Below are 20143 nucleotides of genomic sequence, written 5' to 3' on the forward strand. Positions count from 1 at the left end.
ATCTAGTAAAGATGAGGTCAAGCGTATTGCCTGCCTTGTGAGTAGGGGGGGACGGTGAGAGGGTGAGGTCAAAAGAGGAAAGGAGTGGAAAGAAGGAGGCAGAGAGAAATGAGTCAAAGGCAGACGTAGGGAGGTTAAAGTCACCCAGAACTGTGAGGGGTGAGCCATCCTCAGGAAAGGAACATCAAGGTGTCAAGCTCATTGATGAACTCTCCAAGGGAACCTGGAGGGCGATAAATGATAAGGATGTTAAGCTTGAATGGGCTAGTGACTGTGACAGCATGGAATTCAAATGAGGAGATAGACAGATGGGTCAGGGGAAAAAGAGAGAATGTCCACTTGGGAGAGATGAGGATTCCTGTGCCACCACCCCGCTGACAGATGCTCTCAGGGTATGCGAGAACACATGGTCAGACGAGGAGAGAGCAGTAGGAGTAGCAGTGTTTTCTGTGGTAATCCATGTTTCCGTCAGCGCCAAGAAGTCGAGGGACTGGAGGGTAGCATAGGCTGAGATGAACTCTGCCTTGTTGGCCGCAGAACGGCAGTTCCAGAGGCTGCCGGAGACTTGGAACTCCACGTGTGTCGTGCGCGCAGGGACCACCAGGTTAGAGTGGCAGCAGCCACGCGGTGTGAGACGTTTGTATGGCCTGTGCAGAGAGGAGAGAACAGGGATAGACAGACACATAGTTGACAGGCTACAGAAAATGGCTACAATAATGCAAAGGAGATCGGAATGAAATGAACTAAACATCTGGGAAAGCGAGAGAGCGGGGCCTCCCTCACTTACGTTTCACTGAAACACCCAAATATAACTCTCCCAACTTCCGCCTCAGAAACTATAATTGTTGTAAACTATAGCGGTTCAATGTTTTCTAGGAATAGACTAACTTAGTTTATTCAGCTAGCTAACTTGGTACATTATTCTTCCGTGAAAACCGTCCAGGGCACCAAATCCTATTACGCCACAGCCAACTAGTATGCCAGCCTCCAACAACACGGTTTTGCACCAATACTCGGTCACAACAAACCACCAGTGTGTCAACACGCCAAGCAGATCATTTGTGTCCGTGTATAACGTTGTGGGTTAGTCCCGACAGCTTGAGCGAGTCCGTCGTCAACTTATTCAGCCAGTTAGTTAGCTAGAATAGTTAGCATACTAACTAGCCATTGCTTTCTGCCAACGAAGAAACCCCTCCTCCCACGGCACGAACACACAGAGAGAGCCAAGCTAACGTTAACTAGTCACCCATGTCCCGAGTTCCCTTGAACGACTCTGGTTACCAGTATGTAAAAACAAAACACAAATGTAGGTTATAACTTACCCCTAGCAGCTACTGTTAGCTAGCCAAGTGCAAAGCTAGCCACTGAATCGACTCAGCCAGTTCGCATCTGTTCGCTAGGTCGTTCCAGCTATTGTTTAGTAGCTATCCAGGTAGCAACAAGCTAGCTACATTTCGAGCACAGTAGCTACTAACTACCTAACGTTAACGCTTCAGACAATGAGGTTAGAAAAACAGCTGAATGGTAGGCAGCTAGCTGGCGTAATTACAGGTATTCTCAAGCGTGAAACAACTATCCACAGTTGCTAATAGTTACCAGTAGCTACCCGCTAGCTAGTCCAGGTATTGGGTTAGCTAGCCTCATGCTTCACCGGGCTCATGCGAATACAATACTTACCTACAATAATTACATACAATAACCTACGATAACTACAATGACCTACGATAACTACCTACAATACCTAACTACAATCTAAATACATGGTTTAAGCTTTACTCGACACTACATAAGCCATATAAGCCAAGCTTACCTCCCGCCAGAGAGAGACACAACCTCACCTCATGTTTTGCAGACGGGTCAAATACTTATTTCCCTCATTAAAATGCAAATCAATTTATAACATTTTTGACATGCGTTTTTCTGGATCTTTTTGTTGTTATTCTGTCTCTCACTGTTCAAATAAACCTACCATTAAAATTATAGACTGATCATGTCTTTGTCAGTGGGCAAACGTACAAAATCAGCAGGGGATCAAATACGTTTTTCCCTCACTGTATGTGTGATGGAAAGGACAAAACTTAGTATGTGCTTTTGTAGCTGAGGTGATTTGGTTAAGACGTTGGGTTGGTGAGCGGGAGACCTGTATTCAATCCCCACTGGTTACACTTTTGAACCAGAAATACAATCTCTCTCTGTAGTCTCACATTCGCTCTGCAACATGAGGAAGCTTGGAGATGCAGGTTTCTAAATCTCTGAAAAGAAGCCCATTGGCCCTGGAAGGGAAGGTGAAGCCTTCATTATTGCTTACTTAAACCTATCCGGTTCCCTTCCCTCAGAGCTGCTAACACAAGAGAGGTATTAGGGGAAAGGGTTCTGGCTAGGGGTTGCAGCAGCTGTGTGTAGCAGCCTGGAGCAGAGGGAAGTATACTGTACTTCTGTCTGCTCATGGGATGTGTTCAGCTAACTTAATGGGATGTGTTCAGCTAACTTAATGGGATGTGTTCAGCTAACTTAATGTGATGTGTTCAGCTAACTTAACTCTACAGGGAGATGATTTATCACCATAGAGTAATTAATAGGTAATTACGTGTTTCACTCAAATCTGATATCGCTTGCGGATACATGTCTCTTACAACTAAGAGACCTTCCGGGGCGGCAGTTAGCTTAGAGGTTAAGAGCGTTGTGCCAGTAACTGAAAGGTCATTGGTTCTAATCCCTGAGCCGACTAGGTGAAAAATCTGTCGATGTGCCCTTGAGCAAGGCACTTAACCCTAATTGCTCCTGTAAGTCGCTCTGGATAGGAGCGTCTGCAAAATGTAAATGTAATGACCAAAATTACATAGCTACTGATGTTTTCCATGCATAGTTATTTTGCTTTGGGGTATTGGCTCATCGGTTTGTTTTCTTATTTTAAAAAGTATAATTTTTTTCTCCCTATATCAGCTGTACAATGAGGAGGTGTTGGATCTTTTTGAATCAACGCGGGACATGGATGGGAAGAGACAGAAGTCCACCATCAAGATTCATGAGGACGCTAACGGAGGCATCTACACTGTGGGAGTCACCACACGCATGGTCACCTCCGAGGCAGAGGTTAGTCTCAATCACAGTCTAAAGCAGAATAACATCAATCTGTATCTATAGTCATTGGTTAAATATATGTTATTGCTGTGAGCCTAAATCTGTCTGTGTATGTGTTTGTCTGAAATTGTCCAACAGAATTTCTCTCTTGAATACACTGTACTAACTCTAAACTCTCCCAAACTTTTCCTGGCCCTGGCCCCTCCTCCCTCACCCCCTCCCTTCCTCCCTCTCCCTGTACAGATGATGCAGTGTCTGAAGCTGGGTGCTCTGTCCCGTACCACGGCCAGCACCCAGATGAACGTCCAGAGCTCGCGCTCCCATGCCATCTTCACCATCCACCTGTGCCAAGTCAGAGTCTGCACTCCGGACGACAGCGTACGTGGCATCGCACCACTGGGCTGGAGCTCTCTAGAGCCAAGCCTAAGATAGGATACGCTTTTCACAGTCTATTTCACTGGCTGTTCTATTTTCACTTAGCTGTTTTCCCTGTCATTCTTTAGAAATTACATGATAAAAAGGTTATTAGGCTGCATAATCATTGCCATTTTATTTGGGGGTTGTTGTAACAAACAACCACTTGTTTGTTGCCAATTGTGAAAATACACATTAATAACATGTAGTTTCCTAGTATTTATGAGATAAACCATAAACACCCCAGCTGATTAACAAGAGGACTGTGAAATGCAGCGTTACCCAAGCCTCCCACACAGCTCCCCAGCCAACGACACAGCTCCCCACACAGCATATCTCCCCACATAGCTCCCAATGGACACACACACCAGCTGGACATGATGTCACCCTCCTCTCCCTGCCCGCTGATTACATGGACAATATACAGGCTGTTACGGATACAGATAGGCCTATGCACTGGTGTTGTTATTGAGAGTTATAATGGAAGACGAACACCAGTTATATTTCTCTCATAGGCCTAAACAATGCTACAGCCGAAAAGTCAATACATATGTCCAAGACATGGAATTACAAACACAATCACCATGCGTATTTGCCCTACAGTGTCTTATTTGTTTTATACACAATGCCCATCTCCTCCTTCAGGAGTCCAATGAGACAGACAACCGCCTGGCCAACGGTTCCTCTGAGATGAACTCTGAGTTTGAGACGCTGACGGCTAAGTTTCACTTTGTGGACCTGGCCGGGTCAGAGAGACTAAAGAGGACAGGAGCTACTGGGGACAGAGCCAAGGAAGGCATCTCCATCAACTGTGGACTGGTGAGACTCTCACTGTAAAATAATGCATGCTATAGTTAGTAAGATGCCGTACACACAGTACCTGGTTTGGGTCAATTTATTACAAGTTGACTGACTTGAAATGGAATTGACCCTAACCATTCCCGATGCTAGAACAGTGCATGTAAAGGTCATAGATTACTCAGCACTAGGAGGTTTTAGAGAGTCAGGACAGTGATGATGCCATGTCCTCTTCTTGGATGACTGACATGATACGCCTGTTGTGTAGAGCTGGTAAACTATGGGGAAACAAGCCTCCTGGTGGTTGAGAAAGATATTGCAGATGTTCTACCAACACTATCTTCCACCACCTCTTTGATTGACAACTGAATTTAAACATCACATTAAAGGAAGGATTTTATGCTTTATTTTGATAGAATGTTTAAGCCTTATCTCATCTTCATGTCTCCTTGGTGTGGTTTTCCTCTCTCTCTCTCTCTGCAGCTTGCGCTGGGTAACGTGATCAGTGCTCTGGGGGACAGGAGTAAGAGGTCCACCCACGTGCCTTACAGGGACTCGAAACTCACCCGGCTACTGCAGGACTCCCTGGGAGGAAACAGGTCTGTATGTCCTCATAAACCACATAAAGACACTGTATGTAACAGTGTTTAAAGATGTAGATATATTAACAGTTTTATTTAATTTCTAGAATATCACTAGAACCTCTCCCCGAAGCTTTATTCTGTGGATGAATGAATTAAATGTCAATGTTTTAAAAGTAATCTATTAAAACTAGAATTGATTTATGCTAGTGGGTGAATTAATGACCATCTATATGAAAAATTCTATATTTTGGAATAAATTATCATATTTAATTCGATTTCTGTGCGGTTTTTCCAAGTAGTTTACAAAGTGAAGTTGGAAGTTTACATACACCTTAGCCAAATACATTTAAACTCAGTTTTTCACAATTCCTGACATTTAATCCTAGTAAAAATTCCCTGGCATAGGTCAGTTAGGATCACCACTTTATTTTAAGAATGTGAAATGTCAGAATAATAGTAGAGAGAATGCTTTATTTCAGCTTTTATTTCTTTCATCACATTCCCAGTGGGTCAGAAGTTTACATGCACTCAATTAGTATTTGGTAGCATTGCCTTTAAATTGTTTAACTTGGGTCAAACGTTTCAGGTAGCCTTCCACAATAAGTTGGGTGAATTTTGGCCCATTCCTCCTGACAGAGCTGGTGTAACTGAGTCAGGTTTGTAGACCTCCTTGATCACACACGCTTTTTCAGTTCTGCCCACACATTTTCTATAGGACTGAGGTCAGGGCTTTGTGATGGCCGCTCCAATACCTTGCCTTTGTTGTCCTTAAGCCATTTTGCCACAACTTTGGAAGTATGCTTGGGGTCATTGTCCATTTACATTTCAGTCATTTAGCAGACGCTCTTATCCAGAGCAACTTACAGTTAGTGAGTGCATACATCTTCCATACTGGCCCCCCCATGGGAATCGAACCCACAACCCTGGCATTGCAAGCGCCATGCTCTAACAACTGAGCTACAGGAGGCCCATTTGGAAGACCATTTGCGACCAAGCTTTAACTTCCTGACTGATGTCTTGAGATGTTGCTTCAATATATCCACATCATTTTCCTTCCTCATGATGCCATCTATTTTGTGAAGTGCACCAGTCCCTCCTGCAGCAAAGCACCCGCACAGCATGATGCTGCCACCCCCGTGCTTCACGGTTGGGATGGTGTTCTTTGGCTTGCAAGCTCCCCCCTTTTCCACCAAACATAACAATGGTCATTATGGCCAAACAGTTCAATTTTTGTTTCCTCAGACCAGAGGACATTTCTCCAAAAAGTACGATCTTTGTCCCCATGTGCAGTTGCAAACCGTAGTCTGGCTTTTTTATTGCGGTTTTGGAGCAGTGGCTTCTTCCTTGCTGAGCGGCCTTTCAGGTTATGTCGATATAGGACTCGTTTTACTGTGGATATAGATACTTCTGTACCTGTTTCCTCCAGCATCTTCACAAGGCCCTTTGCTGTTGTTCTGGGATTGATTTGCACTTTTCGCACCAAAGTACGTTCATCTCTAGGAGACAGAACGCGTCTCCTTCCTGAGCGGGATGACGGCTGCGTTGTCCCATGGTGTTTATACTTGCGTACTATTGTTTGTACAGATGAACGTGGTACCTTCAGGCGTTTGGAAATTGCTCCCAAGGATGAACCAGACTTGTGGAGGTCTACACATTTTTTTCTGAGGTCTTGGCTGATTTCTTTTGATTTACCCATGATGTCAAGCAAAGAGGCACTGAGTTTGAAGGTAGGCCTTGAAATACATCCACAGGTACACCTCCAATTGACTCAAATGATGTCAATTAGCCTATCAGAAGCTTCTAAAGCCATGACATAATTTTCTGGAATTTTCCAAGCTGTTTAAAGGCACTGTCAACTTAGTGTATGTAAACTTCTGACCCACTGGAATTGTGATACAGTGAATTATAAGTGAAATAATCTGTCTGTAAACAATTGTTGGAAAAATTACTTGTGTCATGCATAAAGTAGAAGTCCTAACCGACTTGCCAAAACTATAGTTTGTTAACAAGAAATTTGTGGAGTGGTTGAAAAACAAGTTTTAATGACTCCAACCTAAGTGTATGTAAACTTCCGACTTCAACTGTAGTTATTCAGTTTCTAATGTAGTCTTATTTTTTCTGTGTGTCTGTCTACGGTCTGTGTCGGTCTTCCGTGCATCTTTTATCCATCTTCTTTCTCTATCCCCAGTCAAACGGTGATGATAGCGTGTATCAGCCCGTCTGACCGGGACTTCATGGAGACACTGAGCTGTCTGAACTACGCTAACAGAGCCAGGAACATTAAGAACAAGGTGATGGTGAACCAGGACAAAGCCTCCCAGCAGATATCAGCTCTCAGGACTGATATTGCCAGGCTACAGATGGAACTGATGGAGTACAAGACGGTAAGAGAAAGAAAGAGGGATGGAGGGTGAGAGAGAGAGAGAGATATTTTAGATATCATTATAAAGGCCCTGTTTTCCATGTCAGGTCATATGGTAAACTGTACCATAATATGGACCCATATACAGTGAGGGGAAAAAGTATTTGATCCCCTGCTGATTTTGTATGTTTGCCCACTGACAAAGACATGATCAGTCTATAATTTTAATGGTAGGTTTATTTGAACAGTAAGAGACAGAATAATAACAAAAAATCCAGAAAAACGCATGTCAAAAATGTTATAAATTGATTTGCATTTTTAATGAGGGAAATAAGTATTTGACCCCTCTGCAAAACATGACTAAGTACTTGGTGGCAAAACCCTTGTTGGCAATCACAGAGGTCAGACGTTTCTTGTAGTTGGCCACCAGTTTTGCACACATCTCAGGAGGGATTTTGTCCCACTCCTCTTTGCAGATCTTCTCCAAGTCATTAAGGTTTCGAGCCTGACGTTTGGCAACTCGAACCTTCAGCTCCCTCCACAGATTTTCTATGGGATTAAGGTCTGGAGACTGGCTAGGCCACTCCAGGACCTTAATGAGCTTCTTCTGAGCCACTCCTTTGTTGCCTTGGCCGTGTGTTTTGGGTCATTGTCATGCTGGAATACCCATCCACGACCCATTTTCAATGCCCTGGCTGAGGGAAGGAGGTTCTCACCCAAAATTTGACGGTACATGGCCCCGTCCATCGTCCCTTTGATGCGGTGAAGTTGTCCTGTCCCCTTAGCAGAAAAACAGCCCCAAAGCTTAATGTTTCCACCTCCATGTTTGACGGTGGGGATGGTGTTCTTGGGGTCATAGGCAGCATTCCTCCTCCTCCAAACACAGCAAGTTGAGTTGATGCCAAAGAGCTCCATTTTGGTTCCATCTGACCACAACATTTTCACCCAGTTCTCCTCTGAATCATTCAGATGTTCATTGGCAAACTTCAGACGGGCCTGTATATGTGCTTTCTTGAGCAGGGGGACCTTGCGGGCGCTGCAGGATTTCAGTCCTTCACGGCGTAGTGTGTTACCAATTGTTTTCATGGTGACTATGGTCCCAGCTGCCTTGAGATCATTGACAAGATCCTCCCGTGTAGTTCTGGGCTGATTCCTCACCGTTCTCATGATCATTGCAACTCCACGAGGTGAGATCTTGCATGGAGCCCCAGGCCAAGGGAGATTGACAGTTATTTTGTGTTTCTTCCATTTGCGAATAATCGCACCAACTGTTGTCACGTTCTCACCAAGCTGCTTGGTGATGGTCTTGTAGCCCATTCCAGCCTTGTGTAGGTCTACAATCTTGTCCCTGACATCCTTGGAGAGCTCTTTGGTCTTGGCCATGGTGGAGAGTTTGGAATCTGATTGATTGATTGCTTCTGTGGACAGGTGTCTTTTATACAGGTAACAAGCTGAGATTAGGAGCACTCCCTTTAAGAGTGTGCTCCTAATCTCAGCTCGCTACCCGTATAAAAGACACCTGGGAGCCAGAAATCTTTCTGATTGAGAGGGGGTCAAATACTTATTTCCCTCATTAAAATGCAAAATCAATTTATAACATTTTTGACATGCGTTTTTTATGGTTGTTATTCTGTCTCTCACTGTTCAAATAAACCTACCATTAACATTGTAGACTGATCATTTCTTTGTCAGTGGGTACAAAATCAGCAGGGGATCAAATACTTTTTTCCCTCTGTAACTTTTAAAACGTGCTAACGGCTGCACATGTATCCTTTGAGGCTGTATTTCTGGTAGCCTAGAATCCAACTAAACATTACTGAAACAATAGTGAAACGGAGTGATATTCAGTGTGGATTTCAGGCTATATTTCTCTATGACCTACACTCATCTCTCTGATCCCTCTGGTCTGAGCAGGGCAAGCATATAGTGTATATGGGATATACATATATCATATAGGGAGGTATAACAATGTATAGTTGTATTGGCCTAACTGATCTACTATAATGATCTACTATAATAACCATAGTCCTCTGGTCTCTCTCTGGTCTCAGGGCAAGCGTATGGTGGGGGAGGACGGCATGGAGAGCATCAACGATATGGTCCATGAGAACAGCATGCTACAGACAGAGAACAGTAACCTGAGGATCAGGGTCAAGGCCATGCAGGAGACCATTGACACCCAGAGGGCCAGACTCACACAGTACCTCAGTGACCAGGCCAACCAGGTTCTGGCCAAAGTGGGTACGTAATGGGACAGGAATAATGGACCTTATTCACACTGCACCATGATGACTCAAAATCCAGGCTAGTGAGATAGGAAGTACTCCATTAAAGTCTATGGGGAAAAAGTGCTGAAAATGCCCTCATGTTCGATTATCTTTCAGGTGAGGGGAATGAGGAGATTGGAAATATGATCCAGAACTACATCAAAGAAATCGAGGAGCTCAGGTATGTGCATGACATGTCTCTTACATGTACAGGATGATGTGTCTGTAGAAAGGAAGGCAGGAGTATTGTGACCTTTGGTTTTGGTGTTTGGAGACCCACAACAGTATTCTGACCGTTGGTTTTGTGTCTGCAGAGCCAAGCTCCTGGAGAGTGAGGCAGTGAATGAGAACCTCCGTAAAAACCTGTCCCGTGCCAACACACGTTCCTCCCTGTACGGGGGTGGGGGCTCCTTCTCCCCAGCCCACCTCGCCCCCGAGAGAGAGGCTTCCGACATCATCGAGATAGCCAAGAAAGATCTGGAGAAACTCAAGAAGAAAGAGAGGAAGAAAAAGAAGAGGTAGGCGTTGTTTTGATATTGCACTCACGCCAGGTTTCTGTTTTGATGTACATTTCACATACATGCCATGAAACCGATTGCATTATGCTTGTTACAATTTGTAACTAAGTGTCTATGTCCAAACTTGAGGATGAAACTATACGAAGAAAACTAAGCAATGGGTAGACTTTGATGGTAGGCCTTGAGTCTGATAGTGATATGCTCGGTGGTGTCTAGAGATGGGGTGGGCGTGGTGGGGTCAGGGGGAGAGGTGGAGTTGAGGGGTGTGGGGGGATTACAGAGGGGAATTGGTTTCCGTTGTTGTCCCAGGGTGTTTTGGGTAATTAGTTCTGGCACACAGCCTTTCCCCTTCAGCAGTTACCTGTTCCCTCTCTAATGTCTATCTAATACCCCATACACGATGATGGGTTTATATAACAAGCCCAGTCATGTTCAGATGTACCTGTACTGTACAACTGGTTTCTCTCTTTCTCTGTGGTTTAATACACATTTGATAAACATTTGATAAACAACATAACACATAAATGACTTCGTACACATCAACAAGCCAATAGAATAGTGCCAAATCCTATAAAGGTTAACCTGTTCTTCTTTGCTACACTCTTTTCTGCTCTCTGGTTCACTCCCTTCCCCTGCCAACCTTACTCCCTCCAACTGTCTCCCCCATTCTCCTCCCCCGCTCTGAAGACTGCAGCAGCTCAAGGAGAGTCACCATGAGGTTGAGCTTGCCAGGTTTGCTATGCCCCGCTCTCCCCCATCTCTCTAACCCCCTCTCCTCCCTCTCTCCCCCATTTCTCTAACTCCCCTCTCCCCACCTCTCTAACACAGCTTTTACACCTACAGGTAGTTGCCACACCTGGAGGAAAACCCATTTGTAATCTCTCACCCTTCTCCTTACCCCTATCCCCCTTTCTGCATTGTTGAGACCCTTAAACTAAAAGGAATTCACTAAAACATTCAGCTTTTTTTTGCCATGATGCAACCACATATTGTCAATCAATCATTCACTAACGTCTACTTCAAGGATGATTCTAACATCCAAATGATTTGGATTCTGATTTAATCGTGATTCTAACCTTAAATGCATTTTTACAGTATGCAGAAAAATCAAGAATCAAGGTAGTGTGCTCATGTGCTGTATGGTATGGTAATGCTCCCTGATGTGGTTGGCCCGTCTTGCGTTTGCGGTCAATGGCTACCTAAACCTCTGGTTCTGTCCTCACAGTGTGGTCAAGGAGGAGGTACCAGACAATGAACAGGAACGAGGCAACGACGAGGCTGAGGGGGTACGTCTAAGAATGTCCTTAATTGGCATATTTATGTCAGTGTTTGTGTGTGCAGTGTGTATGTGTTCTTTGTACTCACATCGTGTAAATATGTGTGAGCAGGATGACCATGTCAGTGAGCATGAGGAAGGAGAGGAGCTGGAGGGAGAGGACGAGGAGTATGAGATGGAGGGAGAGGAGAGCTCGGACGAGTCAGACTCTGAAGAACTGGATGAGAAAGGTAAAACTCTCTCTCTCTCACACACACACACACACATCCAAAGGTGCTTTTACGCTGTCATAAAGAATGCCTTGCAACTTTGGTCCTGGAGGGCTGTGTGGAGTGTGTGCAGGGTTTTTTCCAACCCTGCTCTAACAACCCTTATTCATTCACCATGATTAGATTATTCTGTTATTTTAATAAAAGAATAGTGAATATGTCAATGTGTAACGTAGACGCAGGGAGTCAGGAAGCAGGTGCAGATGGTGAGTTTGATAATAACGAACATGGAGAGTTACAAAACAAGAAAAGCATCTGGACATGAAAACTGAACCACTACTGCCTGAAGAGTGATGCTAGGGAATTCTAGATTAATCAGGGTAGTGATGGACTCCAGGTGTGCCTCATGATGTGGCATAGGTGTGCGTATTGAGGGTTGCCAGGTGTGCGTAATGATGAGTTGCCAGGACCGGTGGTTTGTAGACCAGCGACGTCTCATATAGCTAGCTCTGTGTGTGTGTGTGTTCTCTGAACAGAGAACTTCCAGGCGGACCTGGCCAACATCACTTGTGAGATCGCCATCAAGCAGAAGCTGATAGACGAGCTGGAGAACAGCCAGCGCCGTCTGCACACGCTCAAACAGCAGTATGAACAGAAACTCATGATGCTGCAGGGCAAGATCAGAGACACACAGCTGGAGAGGGACAAGGTGCTGCACAACATGGGTACGTATATGAGAGAAAGAGACACGTACAGGATATGATGTCATGTACCATGGTCACAACATCGGTACAGTAGAGACGCACAGGAATATGGTGACAGATTAATGAAGGGTTTCATTTATTTGTTTAGGTGCTATGTGCTATGTCGGTAGATCTCAGAGTGAGTATATTATGGAGTTATATACCTAACTCTGTCTAACTAATCCTATCCACCACCAATGACATCATACCTGTACATAACAATTTCATGTATTTGGTGTATCTCTCTTTGTCATTATTTGTTATTTAACACACCATAAAGTACATGCGCTTGTGTAAATCACTTTGTGACTGTGACAACTGTTGCTTTAAAAAGGCTAACATTTGAATGACTGATTTGATTGATATTCTACTGTGCCTGTACTGAGCTGTGTCGGTTGAACTAAACTGTGTTGTATTGCTTCCACCGTGCCTCTGCTTAGCTGAGTTAGTTGTGTCTGCAGGCTCGGTGGAGACGTGTACGGAAGAGAAGGCTAAGAAGATTAAGTTAGAATACGAGAAGAAGCTGAGCTCTATGAACAAGGAGATGCAGAAGCTGCAGTCAGCCCAGAAGGAACACGCACGCCTTCTCAAGAACCAATCACAGTACGAGAAACAGCTCAGGAAACTCAACCAGGATGTAGCTGAGATGAAAAAAACAAAGGTAAAGAAAAAATTGTGAATGGAAGGATGGGTGGTTGGGTGGTAGGGTGGGTGGGTGGGTGGGTGGGTGGGTCAGTCGGTGGGTGGGTGGTTGGATGGATATATTGACTGATTGATTGATTGATTGATTGACATGTAAGTGGTGGGTGTTGTGCTAGGTGGGTCTGATGCGTCAGATGAAGGAGGTGCAGGAGAAGAACAGAGCGTCAGAGTGCCGACGCAACAGAGAAATCGCTACTCTGAAGAAGGACCAGCGCAAACATGAGGTAACGTTACAGTCTGGAAATAATGTGTGTTGTGAAGTTGTGTGTTAGCCTGAGACAAAGTTCAATTCAATTGAATTCTATTGATATTATGTGCCTGTCACTTACAGCACCAACTGAGACAACTGGAGGCTCAGAAGAGGCAGCAGGACCTGATACTACGCAGGAAGAATGAGGAGGTAAGATACACTGGGTCATGTTCAGTATGGCAAACTGTAGCAAAACAATGGAAAACAAAACATATTTGTCCTTTTTGGACACGTTCAGGTAGTATCTCTGTTTCAAAACATTTTCTCTACTGAACATGGCCCTGCTTTCCTCCTTCGCTAGGTGACAGCTCTGAGGAGACAGGTGAGGCCCACCTCAGGGAAGGTGAACAGAAAGGTGAGCCTACCGGAGCCCCTCCAGGACGCATCACACCGCGGCATCCCAGGCAGACCTCACTCTGCCGGTGCAGCAGCCCCCAATGGCACCCCAAGGTACTACCAGCAGGACTGATGGTGTGCGTGTGTGTGCTTGTGCGTGCGTTCGGTTGCCCGTGTGCATTGGCATGATGTGTTTGTTAACCAAATAGCTACCCGAACTATCTGCCTTGATCCTCTTTGCACTAACTCTTTTGACTCAACACATATGCTGCTGCTACTGTCACTTTACCCCTACTTATATGTACTGTACATATCTACCTCAATTACCTCACTCATCGACTCTGTACTGGTACCCCGTGTACAGGGATGGGCTAAAATCACAAAATACAGATACAAAATACCTTAAAAATCAATGTATCAAAATAAACTACAACATACTTGTATTTTGTAATATATTTAATAAAATACAAGTAGCCGGCCCGAACAGCAACAACATTCTCAGTAACGGTTACAAAAACGTTTTACTTGCTATGACTGTGATATGTTGTTGTTTATCTACCTTAGTTGAGCAAGTCACTCTGGATAAGCATGTCTGCTAATTGACCAAAATGTAAATGTATGTGTGAAAATGAACATACCAAATTTAACTGCAAAGTGTATTGTTTCAGGGCGGAGCTCATTAGAATAATACTCAGCATGCTTTGCAATTGTTAAATATACATAATTTAGCAGAATCTCTTATCCAGAGCAAGGGCACGTCGACAGACTTCTCTGGGATTTGAACGAACAATCAGTTGTTTACTGGCCCAACACACTTAACCGCTAGGCTACCTGCTGTTCATTTAGCAGATTATTTTATCACACCATAGTGCTATCAGACTTCTGATACCAATGCAGGGTGAAAGGGGGGCCACAAAATGTGAACCACTGTAAAACATTTAGAAAAGTATCTGGTATTTTGAAAATACAAATTACAGTATTTTGAAAATACAAAATACATTGGAGTGTAGTTCAGCCCAGTGTAATTAAAATGACAAAATACTCAAAGTAATTAAAATACGTATTTCAAATATATGTAACAGAAATACTACCCATCTCTGCCTGTGTATATAGCCAAGTTATCATAACTCATTGTGTATTTATTCCTTGTGTTATTATTTTTTCTATATTTCCTCTCTGCATTGTTGGGAGGGCCCCATACAGTTGAAGTGGGAAGTTTACATACACTTAGGTTGGAGTCATTAAAACTTGTTTTTCAACCACTCCACATATTTCTTGTTAACAAACTATAGTTTTGGCAAGTCGGTTAGGACACTTTACTCTACTTTGTGCATGATACAAGTAATTTTTCCAACAATTTTTTACAGACAGATTATTTCACTTATAATTCATTGTATCACAATTCCAGTAGGTCAGAAGTTTACATACACTAAGTTGACTGTGCCTTTAAACAGCTTGGAAAATTCCAGAAAATGATGTCATGGCTTTAGAAGCTTCTCATAGGCTAATTGACATCATTTGAGTCAATTGGAGGTGTACCTGTGGATGTATTTCAAGGCCTACCTTCAAACTCAGTGCCTCTTTGCTTGACATCATGGGAAAATCAGCCAAGACCTCAGAAAAATATTTGTAGACCTCCACAAGTCTTGTTCATCCTTGGGATGCTGCCACCCCCGGTGGAAGGAGGAGATGCGTTCTCAGGAAGGAGATGCGTTCTGTCTCCTAGAGATGAATGTACTTTGGTGCGAAAAGTGCAAATCAATCCCAGAACAACAGCAAAGGACCTTGTGAAGATGCTGGAGGAAACAGGTACAAAAGTATCTATATCCACAGTAAAACGAGTCCTATATCGACATAACCTGAAAGGCCGCTCAGCAAGGAAGAAGCCACTGCTCCAGAACCGCCATAAAAAAGCCAGACTACGGTTTGCAACTGCACATGGGGACAAAGATCGTACTTTTTGGAGAAATGTCCTCTGGTCTGATGAAACAAAAATAGAACTGATTGGCCATAATGACCATCGTTATGTTTGGAGGAAAAAGGGGGTTGCTTGCAAGCCGAAGAACACCATCCCAAACGTGAATCACGGGGGTGGCAGCATCATGCTGTGGGGGTGCTTTGCTGCAGGAGGAACTGGTGCACTTCACAAAATAGATGGCATCATGAGGAAGGAATATTATGTGGATATATTGAAGCAACATCTCAAGACATCAGTCAGGAAGTTAAAGCTTGGTCGCAAATGGGTCTTCCAAATGGACAATGACCCCAAGCATACTTCCAAAGTTGTGGAAAAATGGCTTAAGGACAACAAAGTCAAGGTATTGGAGTGGCCATCACAAAGCCCTGACCTCAATCCTATAGAACATTTGTGGGCAGAACTGAAAAAGCGTGTGCGAGCAAGGAGGCCTACAAACCTGACTCAGTTACACCAGCTCTGTCAGGAGGAATGGGCCAAAATTCACCCAACTTATTGTGGGAAGCTTGTGGAAGGCAACCCGAAACGTTTGACCCAAGTTTAACAATTTAAAGGCAATGCTACCAAATACTAATTGAGTGCATGTAAACTTCTTGCTACTATTATTCTGACATTTCACATTCTTAAAATAAAGTGGTGATCTTAACTGACCTAAGACAGGGAATTTTTACTAGGATTAAATGTCAGGAATTGTGAAAAACAGAGTTTAAATGTATTTGGCTAAGGTGTATGTAAACTTCCGACTTCAACTGTAAGTATTTCACTGTTAGTCTACACCTGTTGTTTACAAAGCATGGAAAAAATACAATTTGATTCAATTTTTTTATTTGATTTGGGTAGAGGAAAGGACTCTAGCTAAAACAGAACAACAATAAGTCCCTCACCTATGCTTTGTTTTTCAGTAATATATTGGTCCGTACTGTACACTGATCTCTGTTGAATTCCACTTATCAGGAAGTACCCGGTGAGGATGGGGAGTGTCTACACCACCAGGAACTCTCGGGCTAAATGGCAGTCTCTGGAGAGACGCATCACTGACATCATCATGCAGAGGCTGACCATCTCGAACATGGAGGCTGATATGAACCGCCTCCTCAAGGTAAAATAGACCCACTGTAGTTTTACTGTATTACTACCAAGTCTACTGTATTCCTATCAGACTGAGGCCAACGTAGTTCTCTGTCTGTGGAAAAAGGCAAAAACCGACAGGGGAGTATAAAGAGACTTATCATTGTTGCCGTTTTGGCTACACTCTTAGAATTAAGGGTGACTCAAGGAACCCTGGAGTTCCTCAATGAACCATTGCAATAAATGGGTTCATATTTGCACCATTGGTTAGTTGAGGGGTTCTTGAAGGAACCTTTAATGTTTCAATTTAGCAAAGGTTCCTGGGGGAACCTTTTTGTCGGCACGTGCAGAGCACTTTGAATTTATTTTGCCATTGGATTTGTGGTGCTGCCAGACTCAGAAGAAGATGAAAATGTTGTTTTCGCCGATGGCTTAATGGGATAGCTAGCAACTTCTAAACAATTACCCATTCCTATACGAGTACTATTTTAATACCAATGTAATGTATGACTGTAGCTACTGTTTTCATTCCAAAAAGTTTATTGTGATGGTAATGACGTTTGTTTATGATGATAATTATTAGGTGTAGGCTTAGGTTGCTAGCTAGCTACAGTATCTTCAACCTAACCAACATTCTTAAAAATGCTTGGTTGTTTGGATGACCTAACTGCTGGGTTGCAGGCATTGGGTCACTAAGTTGGGTTGTTTTCTTTAAAAAGGGCCAGGTTGTATATGGATGGTGTTGAATGAAGCTGAAGGATGGGACTAATAACAACTAACAACAACTAATAACAGCAAGATAACTAATGTAGGGCATGCTGTGTCCATAATAAGTATATAGGTTATAGGTTGAGAGCTTTTGTGAAGGAGCACAGTTGGAGAGATATGGCATGTAGAAGCCAACCGGATGGACATCATGAAAATGATCGGAGAGGTTGAGGGTAGCGGATGTTCAGGAGTAAAAACAAGCAAAATATAATTATTGTAAAATTGACTGTATCCATAAAATGTATATAGTATGTATAAGCTGGAAGTAGAGGCCTAAGCGTTGTTGTTCATCCCCCCCTGACATTTTTCCTATTTTGTTGCCTTATAACCTGGAATTAAAATTGATTTTGGGGGGGTTTGTATCATTTCATTTAGACAAGATGCCTACCACTTTGAAGATGCAAAATATATTTTTTGGTGAAACAAACAAGAAATAAGACAAAAAAACTGAACTTGAGCGTGCATAACTATTCACCCCCCCAAAGTCAATACTTTGTAGAGCCACCTTTTGCAGCAATTACAGCTGCAAGTCTCTTGGGGTATGTCTCTATATGCTTGGCACATCTAGCCACTGGGATTTTTGCCCATTCTTCAAGACAAAACTGCTCCAGCTCCTTCAAGTTGGATGGGTTCTGCTGGTGTACATTCTCAATTGGATTGAGATCTGGGCTTTGACTAGGCCATTCCAAGACATTTAAATGTTTCCCCTTAAACCACTCGAGTGTTGCTTTAGCAGTATGCTTAGGGTCATTGTCCTGCTGGAAGGTGAACCTCCGTCCCAGCCTCAAATCTCTGGAAGGCGCAATAATTTCCCTGTATTTAGCGCCATCCATCATTCCTTCAATTCTGACCAAATTCCCAGTCCCTGCCGATGAAAAACATCCCCACAGCATGATGCTGCCACCACCATGCTTCCCTGTGGGGATGGTGTTCTCGGGGTGATGAGAGGTGTTGGGTTTGCGCCAGACAAAAAGCTTAATTTTAGTCTCATCTGACCAGAGTACCTTCTTCCATATGTTTGGGGAGTCTCCCACATTCCTTTTGGCGAACACCAAACGTGTTTGCTTACTTTTTTCTGGCCACTCTTCCGTAAAGCCCAGCTCTGTGGAGTGTAAGGCTTAAAGTGGTCCTATGGACAGATACTCCAATCTCCGCTGTGGAGCTTTGCAGCTCCTTTAGGGTTATCTTTGGTCTCTTTGTTGCCTCTCTGATTAATGCCCTCCTTGCCTGGTCCGTAAGTGTTGGTGGGCGGCCCTCTCTTGGCAGGTTTGTTGTGGTGCCATATTCTTTAAATTTTTTAATAATGGATTTAATGGTGCTCCGTGGGATGTTCAAAGTTTCTGATATTTTTTTATAACCCAACCCTGATCTGTACTTCTCCACAACTTTGTCCCTGACCTGTTTGAAGAGCTCCTTGGTCTTGATGGTGCAGGTTGCTTGGTGGTGCCCCTTGCTTAGTGGTGTTGCAGACTCTGGCGCCTTTCAGAACAGGTGTATATATACTGAGATCACTTAGATTGCACACAGGTGGACTTTATTTAACTAATTATGTGACTTCTGAAGGTAATTGATTGCACCAGATCTTATTTAGGGGCTTCATAGCAAACGGGGTGAATACATATTCCCTTACTAACTTTAGGCGTCAGTTGTCAGAGCAGCTTACTGATCACTGCACCTGTACACAGCCCATCTGTAATTAGCCCATCCAACTACCTCATCCCCATATTGTTATTTATTTTGCTAATTTGCACCCCAGTATCTCTATTTGCACATCATCTTTTGCACATCTATCATTCCGGTGTTAATACGAAATTGTAAATATTTTGCACTATGGCCTATTTATTGCCTTACCTCCATAATTTACTACATTCGCACACACTGTATATATATTTTCTGTTGTATTTTTGACTTTATGTTTTGTTTACCCCATATGTAACTCTGTTGTTGTTTTTATCGCACTGCTTTGCTTTATCTTGGCCAGGTCGCAGTTGTAAATGAGAACTTGTTCTCAACTGGCTTACCTGGTTAAATAAAGGTGAAATAAATAAAATAAAAAACATATGCACGCATCACTTTTCCGTTAATTATTTTTTTGAATTCTTTGAAACAAGTTATTTTTTTCATTTCACTTCACCAATTTGGACTATTTTGTGTATGTCCATTTAAATTACAGGTTGTAATGCAACAAAATAGGAAAAACGGCAAGGGGGATGAAAACTTTTGCAAGGCACTGTATATGTGTTTATATGTATGTATTTATGTATGTATGTGTATATATATATTTTTTTATATATATATATATATATATATACAGTGAGGGAAAAAAGTATTTGATCCCCTGCTGATTTTCCACATTTGCCCACTGACAAATACATGATCAGTCTATAATTTTAATGGTAGGTTTATTTGAACAGTGAGAGACAGAATAACAACAAAGAAATCCAGAAAAACGCATGTGAAAAATGTTATAAATTGATTTGCATTTTAATGAGGGAAATAAGTAGTTGACCCCTCTGCAAAACATGACTTAGTACTTGGTGGCAAAACCCTTGTTGGCAATCACAGAGGTCAGACGTTTCTTGTAGTTGGCCACCAGGTTTGCACACATCTCAGAAGGGATTTTGTCCCACTCCTCTTTGCAGATCTTCTCCAAGTCATTAAGGTTTTGAGGCTGACGTTTGGCAACTCGAACCTTCAGCTCCCCTCCACAGATTTTCTATGGGATTAAGGTCTGGAGACTGGCTAGGCCTCTCCAGGACCTTAATGTGCTTCTTCTTGAGCCACTCCTTTGT

At 43.2% G+C, this 20143-nt stretch overlaps 1 protein-coding gene across 7 annotated transcripts in view; it reads left to right on the forward strand.

Moving 5' to 3' along the window:
• The window catches only part of LOC121555113 (kinesin-like protein KIF21A), a 55309-nt gene that overhangs the window by 19165 nt on the left and 16001 nt on the right, over nt 1-20143 (forward strand). For 5 of the 7 annotated variants that reach the window (XM_041868919.2, XM_045212131.1, XM_041868920.2 and 2 more), the window contains 17 exons: nt 2944-3093; nt 3325-3459; nt 4141-4314; nt 4777-4892; nt 7066-7261; nt 9291-9480; nt 9624-9687; nt 9821-10024; nt 10712-10756; nt 11250-11310; nt 11413-11530; nt 12046-12234; nt 12714-12913; nt 13071-13178; nt 13286-13354; nt 13506-13654; nt 16470-16614. In XM_041868919.2, coding sequence (XP_041724853.2) covers nt 2944-3093; nt 3325-3459; nt 4141-4314; nt 4777-4892; nt 7066-7261; nt 9291-9480; nt 9624-9687; nt 9821-10024; nt 10712-10756; nt 11250-11310; nt 11413-11530; nt 12046-12234; nt 12714-12913; nt 13071-13178; nt 13286-13354; nt 13506-13654; nt 16470-16614 — 2313 coding nt within the window. The remainder of the gene's footprint in view (nt 1-2943; nt 3094-3324; nt 3460-4140; nt 4315-4776; nt 4893-7065; nt 7262-9290; nt 9481-9623; nt 9688-9820; nt 10025-10711; nt 10757-11249; nt 11311-11412; nt 11531-12045; nt 12235-12713; nt 12914-13070; nt 13179-13285; nt 13355-13505; nt 13655-16469; nt 16615-20143) is intronic. The other 2 variants (XM_041868924.2, XM_041868925.2) reach the window with 1 other exon arrangement.

This window comes from Coregonus clupeaformis, chromosome 40 (genome assembly GCF_020615455.1).
Source record: "Coregonus clupeaformis isolate EN_2021a chromosome 40, ASM2061545v1, whole genome shotgun sequence".
Lineage (NCBI taxonomy): Eukaryota > Metazoa > Chordata > Actinopteri > Salmoniformes > Salmonidae > Coregonus > Coregonus clupeaformis.